The sequence below is a fragment of the Neurospora tetrasperma genome (assembly GCF_000213175.1).
Source record: "Neurospora tetrasperma FGSC 2508 unplaced genomic scaffold NEUTE1scaffold_81, whole genome shotgun sequence".
In the NCBI taxonomy this organism is placed as follows: domain Eukaryota; kingdom Fungi; phylum Ascomycota; class Sordariomycetes; order Sordariales; family Sordariaceae; genus Neurospora; species Neurospora tetrasperma.
Genome location: NW_009799179.1, coordinates 2,022,705 through 2,031,654, shown reverse-complemented (window position 1 = coordinate 2,031,654; position 8,950 = coordinate 2,022,705). Strand labels below are relative to the sequence as shown.

The window sequence follows — 8,950 nt, the reverse complement described above, 5'->3', positions numbered from 1 at the left end:
GGTCGTCACCGACCCAACTACTAGTCTGGCCCTCACTGGCTTATCTATGGGAGAGCGGACGGGATCCCGAGTTTTCCAGTGGGTATGGTCGTATGTGTTAGGTCATGGCGCAACAGTTGCTTATGGATGGTGCGAGCTCTGTTCTGGATTGCGTAAAGTACTAAAGCGGAACGGAAATGAGACGTTGTGGCTGTTGGACACTCGCAAAGAAAGAGCAAGAAACCAACCAAACGCCGATAGGAAACTGCGGAAAGGGCTCCCGGGATTGTTCAGGAAGGTCAAACGAACTTCCTTCAGCTGCGAATCAAGGTTGTGGTTCGCTCATTCGTTCTCCTTGGTCGTTGGTGGTTGTGGATTGCCTGGACCGTCCTACACTGCCGCCGAGATACCTGGCTGGACTCCGGATGAATGCTGTTCAACTGAAGAGGTTTGGGGATAAGCAGAGAAAATCCAAAGCTGGAACTGGCTTCGACAAGTCGACGAAATGTGATTCTACTCGATTAGGTCCAATCCGGTTCTGTGACCAGTTGCTCCTTCCAAGAGTTGTCAACTCTTCCTCTCGTCTCTGTGCTCCCGTCATGCATTCAAAGGCAGGCGCGGGCTGTCCGGACTGCTCTTTCGCCTGAGTACCTCTAGTCAAGACTTCCGACTCTCTCACCTCACCGCAGAATTCCACCCACCTTTGTTTTGGAAAAGATTGGTTGATATCTTGGTTCGCTTAGTTCGATTTGATTTTCTGCAGATTCCCCGGCTCACTTACCGAGAGTGCGGGGACACTAGTTGTCCCGAGAAACAAACCGAAATCGGTGTGAAATTGAAGGGTGGGGCGAACAGGGGCACGCCAAGCTTCCCTCCGTCTTTCTCGATCAGTGGGCAAAATACAGTGGTTATAGGGGATGCCGAACAGCCCACTGCCCGGGATAGCATGCCATCATCGCCCTCACCGACTCAACGCATAAATGTTCAGCGACCAACCGAGATTTTGGAGGATGAAAACAACATGTTCTCTGACTGGGGTGCTCAGAGATGAGGCTGGACAAGCAAGAAGCTCGGCCTACGTCCCGGGAGTCGGAAATGTTGTAAAACCACCCAACCGAACGACAAAGCCGACTTGTTGAAGAACAAAACTACATACGTAGCGATCCGTCGATGAGGGTGAAGGTCCTCAAAAGGTAGGGCAGCAGGGGCTAAATGCTCAACTGAAGCGTGCCAAGGTTGTAGTGAACGACACCTTGCCCTGTTCCAGGACCTGATAGGGTTGAATGGTGGAATATCTCTTGTTTCAGCAAGGCCAGCCTCCGTCTGCGATAACCACTGCAAGGATTCTCAAACACCGAACTGACGAAAATGGAAGCTCGAGAGAAGCCGTCGACGTCCGTGACCGAGCTACGCTGTGGGGCCTCAGTGATCCCTTCATTCAGCCTGAAGGCCACATACGGAGCCACTTCTTCCGCCAAGAAAAGCCGGGGTAGTGTAGAATGGGATTACACTACATATTCCCATCTTGGGTACGGGGACCGGACTAAGCGTGAACTTCGGGTGTCATCGATACAACCCTACCCGAGACCACCTCCAGGGACCAGGTACGTTTGAACTAAATTGTATGCTATGACAATGGCAAAGCATCCGGATCTCGGCATCAGAGTCGCCAGGATGGCTCTCTCCAAGGTGACAGGAACGGCGACAACGAGTTAACCAGGAGAAACGATGGGATTGCCTAAATCGGTCCTGTCAATCAAAAGCGGCGACAAGGAGTTCGAAAGACAAGCTTGAATGGATATATAAGACCTTCAGGATCGCCGTGTTTCGACTTTTGTTTATTTTATCATCATCACCAGCCATCAGCCATCAGCCTTCAGCCGTTCCTTACCCCGAGTTTCCAATAAATCAGACACAATGGTCTCCCTCAAGTCCCTCCTCCTCGGCGCTGCCGGTGCCCTCGCTATGCCCTTCAACGCCACCGAGTTCTCCGAGCTCGCCGAGCGTGGCGGTACCCCCAGCAGCACCGGCTTTAACAACGGCTTCTACTACTCCTTCTGGACCGACAACGGCGGCAATGTCAACTACGCCAACGGCGCCAGCGGCTCTTACTCTGTGAACTGGCAGAACGCCGGCAACTTTGTCGCCGGCAAGGGCTGGAACCCCGGTTCGGCTCGCACCATCACCTACTCGGGTAACTTCAGACCCTCCGGCAACGGCTACCTGTCCGTCTACGGCTGGACTCGCAACCCGCTTGTCGAGTACTACGTCGTCGAGAACTTTGGCACCTACAACCCTTCGTCGGGCTCCCAGCGTCTCGGATCCGTCTACACCGACGGCTCCACCTACGACATCTACAAGACTACCCGCTACAACCAGCCGTCCATTGACGGCACCCGCACCTTCAACCAGTACTGGTCGGTCCGCCAGCAGAAACGCACCGGTGGTACCGTCACCATGGCCAACCACTTCAACGCGTGGGCCAAGGCTGGCCTGCACCTGGGCACCCACAACTACCAGATCGTGGCCACTGAGGGATACCAGAGCAGTGGATCTGCTCAGATCACCGTTCACGGTTAAACGATGGATTATGTATAGGATGGCAAGATGTTTGGATGATTTTAGACATTTGATGGTTTGTAGGAACCTATATCATGATGTTGAGGGTGGACAGAGAACGATCGGAAGTCGCACATCGAGTCTCTTTTCCCCTCGACCTCCTTTTTTATACTAGACTAAACTTCACAATCAAACTCATTTTTTCTACTATAGTAAAGATTTCAGCTGCTTTGAGTACTGCAATCCATTCAAGCTCCCTCACTTACACCTTTTTTTCCTGAAATTCCCATCGTGTCCTGTTCTTGGTTAAACTTCGCAACACCGAAGAAGTTGACTCATTTTGAACCCTTGTAGCATTTCAACCAAACACGCGACTTTTACACCGGCCTCAACTTTCAGCCACAAGCTGAACAATGTCAAGATATTGTACATGCGTTAGTCTGCCACAGCACCCCTGGCGGTGAAGATGCATAATGCAAACGTTCGGATCTCGCGTGGCACAGACAATATGCGGAAAGCAGACGTGCAGGCGCCACTTCATATCTGGCATGATCCTATTGACGCCTCTCAGCCTAGTGGATCCCGCCGCTCTGTCGTACCTGACGAGATAAATAGCAGCCGTTCCAATCCTGTGAGTTTCTCCCACAATCCCGGATTTTCCCTCGATCCTGTTTCAGCGATTTGCGTTCGTGGATAACGCAAGCAACATTATCCACAGACGCTGTGTTCCCCTAGGCTTGCGGTCAAGATCATGACTACTTACCTAGCCATGGCTCTCTGCCGGCCATGGCAATCGCCGCGCGACTCACATCCACTCGCTCGTATCTGACGATGTCGCCTTGAATTTCTATTCGGCTGCTCACAGTCTTTCACGGTCAAGGCAAATGGAAACGGCACTGTCACTCGAAGGCGCTCCTGCTCTCGGGTCAGGTCGTGCCACCGTGGCTTCTTACCTCATATCCTCGAATGGTCGATCTGCTCACGAATCCCAGGAACATCCGGACATGTTCGACCCGTTCCGTCGGAGTCGGTCTAAGAAAACAGCATCAATCCGGTCCCCACTCACCCAAAGCATGCGTTGGCAGCCCTATTTGTCCATCCCATTGCCCTGAGTGGGCAAGCGCGCTGATTGCAAGCGTCATGCCTCGCATCATGCCCACGCATCTAGAACGAGCGCGATCCGAGCAAGATTCCGATCCGACTGTGGCGTGATTTGGAGGTCTCGGAAGAGGGACCAGGATATCGATGATCGAGGTGATAATATTGAGCGGTCAGGGGGGTCAGCCAGTGGGATCTCCAGCAGGGAGAATATGGTTCGTTTGCGGCTATTCCTCGACTTACTGACGCGGACGACGGTAAGACAGGTGCGGTGCTTAGACTACGGCCTGGAGGTAAACATGCTTCCGAATGGACAATGGAAACCCAATAGCTTCACCGAAGAAGAGCATCAACGGAAGATAACAAGGTAGGCTTCAAAATGGAAGGAACTGCTTTCCGAGTTCTTTACCGCTCTTTCTGGGTTGTCTTCCGTCGTGTTCAACACCAGCATTACCTTGAGAACAAACCTCACGATCTCCAGGAGCTGTCTTTGAATATTTGTACTACAAAATGGGACTGGCAGCACCAAGAAAACGAAGCCATCAAGCAGTGGCACCTCAGCAAATCTCCAACACTCTTCCAGCTCCAAGTCAACGTCAATCCCAGCCCTCTGAGACAAGTTATGCCCTTTCTTCTGTGACTGACACAGCTAGTACCACGTTAAGAGCGACACCCTTCCTCCCGACGAAGCTACTCGCCATCCTAGAAACTCCGACCAGTGTCTCGTCGCCCGTGCTTGCAGAAACAACATCATCCGCGCACACTTCTGCCGTAGCACTTGGAATCGTCTTCGGTGTCTTCTTCGGCACAATCATCTTCTCCTTCATCATCTGGCGTCTCTGCCGTCGCCGTTCAACACCAAAGACTTCAGCATCAACTTGGCCATCATCAGCCAAAGCCGCCACCACCATGCCTGTCAGATACTCGTCAACCATGCGCTACCCGCACAGGCCAACAATGGCCCGAATCCGAAGCGGCGACCGTGGAGAGCGAGCAGCACCAAGCGAAGAAGTGGAAAAAGGACGTACAACACCCAAGGTGGTCAAGGTCATCCAATCCGATGCACCCGTGCAAAGCTCTGAACGGGATTTCCGCCCACTTTCACATGGGACTAGACAGCCAGGTCATCACCGCGATCTCTCTATCTCTCGACGTCGAGAGTTCCCGCATCCGGGCCGACAAGCAGTGATGGACGTATCCAGCCCTACTACTGAAGAATGGGAAACTGATGACGTCCATCCACCCGAAAAGTCAAGGCACAAGTACGACGACCTCGACGACAGGCCAGCGGTCAGGGGTAGATATGGTCAAGATAATCCTTACCATCCACCACCGCTGATATACGTCGCCGGACGAGAAGCCCATGAAAGGAGCAGTCGAAGAAGCCACGAGCGGGTTCTACAACACCCACAAGGACACGGGCAGGTAGCTCACGAGCGCAGACGGATTAGGAGATCACAACCTACTAGCGTGAGCGTTGTCCAAGCGTCAGTACCTGCGGTTCATGCCACCTCTATCTCAGCACCCGCGATATCGACATCGACAAGGAGATATCAACCGCCAAGGTATGAGTCAACTTCTTCTGCGACAAGTAGCTTAGGGTTGTCGGACAATATTGGCGAAGAGCCACCAAGTGTCACATCGTCGTCATCGTCTTCAAGCTTTTCGGAGGGAGGGAGGAGCTGGTCGCGGCGACGTTCACGTTCGCAGAGTCCGACCAGAGTCAGGTTCTCGCTCCCATCCGGGGTGGGACAGTATCTGGATGCTGATTGAGTAATGGCGATGGTATCGCAATCCATTCTCGTTTCGTTTTCTCTGTCGTTCCTTTCTTCTCCAACTACTTATACGAGCGAAGGCGTTAGACTACGTTCTTTGTATACTCTTTTCTCCTGTATTGTTTCCAACGACTGCAGATTGCCAAAGCGCTACAATTAGACGGACTCAAACAGGGGGTGATAATGGTTTCTAGAAGTAAATAATGAACAGTTACCCAAAGCCAAAAGCTATACCAACCAAAGTCAATGTTTGCTTGCTGCGCAAGCTCGGGATAAAGCTGTTTGGGGGTTGCGCGAAATGTAATATTCTGAAAATGCGCATGGCAAGCTACAAAACCAACTCTGCTTGCATGACCGCTATATCCTGGATGGAGGCTTTTTCCATGCGACCCGAAATGTCCAAAAAGATAGTATGAGACCAAAAGAAGGCAACTAACTGTTGAAGGAAAAATATTGCAGATGAGGACAGCATCAACAAAAATGAAAAAAGAGAAATGCCCAATAACAGGATTGAACTGTTGACCTTCGCATGGACTTGATATCAGAAGAACCGATATTAGTACGACGCTCTAACCAGCTGAGCTAATCGGGCTTTGTTGAAAGGAGCGCCAAGCGCTTTGTCTCATATTGGCCGCAAGTCAGAAACAGTCAGTGCGCAAACTATGATTCAGGTGTCTGAATGCAGATGAACGGTTCGTCACATTTGTCGTGCAGCCATTTTCTGTCCCTCACCACTCCAAGGATTACGGACATGGAAGCAACACAAAGATTACGGAAATGCAAGCAATGAAAGTCTCACAGAAAGAAAATAGCCGATGTCCTTTGACTTACCGTTGTCATCATATCAAGACGCCTCCCATGTGCAGCTAATATTGAGTGAATACCAAATGTCCAGCATTAAAAACAAGGAACCTTCTTCCTTTCATGGTCCGTGCGCACTACCCTTCACGGGCCCCCTTTTTCGTCATACCTTGAAAGTAAACAAACCGCCCTTCACTCCCCCTTCTGCCCCTCCCCTTTCGTCCCATGTATAGAGGCCTTGCAGCCTTGCACCTGGACTGAAATCAACTGACCTGCATCTCAACACCAAGGTTCTCGAGCCCTCGATAGCCTGCCGGAAGTCCGGACTGCTGCCAGCTGATATTCTTCACCTTCACCATGCACCGGAGTCCGCAATTACGCAACCTCTGTGCATATGCTCCAACCTTAGGTAGGCAAACCCCCCTCCGGACCTCAACCTTTTTTATACCTTTTTTATCGTCAAAGCTTGTCGATCAACTGAACTTCTTCCGTCATCAAAACTACGAAATACCATTCCCATCCGACAAAAGTCAACCAACACTCGACAGACCTTTTCCGTCTCGCAACTACGCACCAACAGACTCCAATCCGACAAAGTCTGCAGACATCACCCGCCGTCACTTTTCCATTTTTTTCCCCAGACATTAAGTGCACCCAAAGGCTGGACAACAAAGCCAGCATGTTCTCTTTCCTGACCAGAACGGTCGCCCGCCTCGCCACGCCCCTCATGTACCAGATCGTCGCCCCCATCCTCCGCCCGACCATCTCGCACGCCGTCGGCTACTTCCAGCCCATCGAAGCCGACTTTGACTACGACCATGGCGATAACCCCCTGGCTGTCGGCCTCACCAAGGTGATTGACAATGTCGACATTGTCCGGAAGCAGATCATAGCCGTCTGCAAGGCGCCCATTGTCGTTACTGCTCGCGTCGTCGACAAGGCCGTCGAGGTGGTGACGAAGTTAAGGAGCGCTCGCGAAGAGCCTGTCGCTACTGCGAGTCAGGTCGTCAAGGATGTCGCTGGGGTTGTTAAATCCTTTGTGCCGTTTTTCTTGTTGAGGTATGTTCGGACTCTTATCACTTCGAGCTCAGCAGTCTTTCGGCGAATACTGACTTTTTTACAGCGGGACCAGAAGGACCAACGACTCCAAAACCCGCCGGTGGATTAAGTCCAAGCAGCCCAAGTCAAGAAGAGCACGGTACTCGATCGACCAAACCCGCACGTCTTCCTTCATCAGGGGCCCTTCCTCTGCGTACCCATCCCCTCCTCCCTCATGCAGCGACGGCGACGATTCGCCTGCTCGCAGGGACAAGACCTCTCCTGGCTTCGACGCCACAAGCCAGGAAGCGGACACCACAATGGCTGTGAACTTCCATCCCAGGGCTTACTCTCCCGACGTCAACACCTCTCCGCCTTCGGAGAGCACCGTCTCTTCTCTGGACCTCGGCGAGTCAATCGACTCTCTTACCAGCCTAACCTCCGTCACTTCCGTGGAAACCCATCTCCCCTCCGAGATTTCGTTTCCGTCCTCTCGCTGCTCCTCAGATCTCTCCGAAATTCGCCTTCCGCTCTATTCTCCCTCCCACGAAGGTGGCGGCTCCAACAAGGCCACTAGCGACGCTGAGAAATTCTCCGACGACGAAGAGGATGCCGTCAATAGAGCCAGAGCCTTCATCGCTTTTCGATCCGATCATGAAGAGACGGACCGCCTTGACAGCTCACTGGAGCAAGTCCCTCAATAGGATGAGGGGTGCCCAGCTGAGCTTGTCGATGGCGTGGTGAAGGCGCTTTTTGAATCCGACACCCAGGGTTCGAAAGTCGACGGAGAAGCTCAGATGGGAAGCGAGAGGCGCGAGGTCGAGGACGGGATGAAGGAGCCTTCCGAGATTGAGGAACAGGAAGAGTTGGCTAATGAAGCCGATGCTAAGGAGAAGACGGCCATTGAACTCCAAAAACCGGAAAACCCGGTTTATAGCCCGGCTGAACCCAACCCGAGCCAATTCCAAGCCACCAAAAACCCTGGTCTGGAGTCAGCCAACACACAAAGCCCCGTCGCCGCCAATACATCCATGCCTCCCGAGCAGCCCCAAGAACTGGCGAAAGGCTCCATCGACGACGACACCGAGACCGTCTACCCAGATGATGACGACCTCGAGCCCTACGTCTTCAACTGGGAAGACCACGCCTTCATCGACGCCACGGGCCATCTCGACACCTACCAGCGTGTCCACGACGCCAACTTCGATCCCAGCCGACAATACCTCCAGCACTGCCACTGGATGGGTCTCTTCGAAGCCTACAAGCCAAAGCAGACCATCACACACTACTTGGGCCCTATCGATGCCTCTAGCCAGCAACAGCCGTCCCTTCCCGTGCCGGAGCTGACCGTCACGACCCCCGAGGGCGACACGTTCTGGCTTGATGACCCGCTGCCGTGGAACAGGCTATGCATGAACCGGCGGTGGCTCAGTCTGAACTTTATCGATGACTATGGCTGTCTGGACACGTGGAAGAGGGTGATAGATGAGGAACAGAGGGAGCGGGTGGTGAGGGGCCAGCGGAGGTTGCAGAGGGATAATTGGGTGTTGTCGAAGTTTGCGCCGCTGGAGAAGAAGCTGGAGGGCGTGCCGGAGATAATGGTCACGGTGTCGGAGGGAGGGACGTTTTATTTGGATGAGCCGAGGAGTTGGGCGGATTTGGATGATGATGATGATGATTGGTAGGGGTGCAGTGGACAG

General features: G+C 52.9%; 3 protein-coding genes across 3 annotated transcripts; all 3 read left to right on the top strand.

Moving 5' to 3' along the window:
• Positions 1–1,896: 1,896 nt before the first annotated feature.
• NEUTE1DRAFT_104887 (uncharacterized protein) lies at positions 1,897–2,559 on the top strand (the record flags this gene model as incomplete). The annotated part of the gene is made up of 1 exon (XM_009857208.1): positions 1,897–2,559. The coding sequence occupies one exon, from the start codon at positions 1,897–1,899 to the stop codon at positions 2,557–2,559; it is 663 nt and encodes a 220-aa protein (XP_009855510.1).
• A 1,587-nt stretch (positions 2,560–4,146) lies between these two features.
• NEUTE1DRAFT_104886 (uncharacterized protein) lies at positions 4,147–5,405 on the top strand (the record flags this gene model as incomplete). Its single annotated transcript, XM_009857207.1, has 2 exons — positions 4,147–5,106; positions 5,232–5,405. The coding sequence occupies 2 exons, from the start codon at positions 4,147–4,149 to the stop codon at positions 5,403–5,405; spliced, it is 1,134 nt and encodes a 377-aa protein (XP_009855509.1).
• A 1,486-nt stretch (positions 5,406–6,891) lies between these two features.
• On the top strand, positions 6,892–8,935 carry NEUTE1DRAFT_52141 (uncharacterized protein; the record flags this gene model as incomplete). Its single annotated transcript, XM_009857206.1, has 3 exons — positions 6,892–7,271; positions 7,336–7,942; positions 7,997–8,935. The coding sequence occupies 3 exons, from the start codon at positions 6,892–6,894 to the stop codon at positions 8,933–8,935; spliced, it is 1,926 nt and encodes a 641-aa protein (XP_009855508.1).
• Positions 8,936–8,950: the final 15 nt, after the last annotated feature.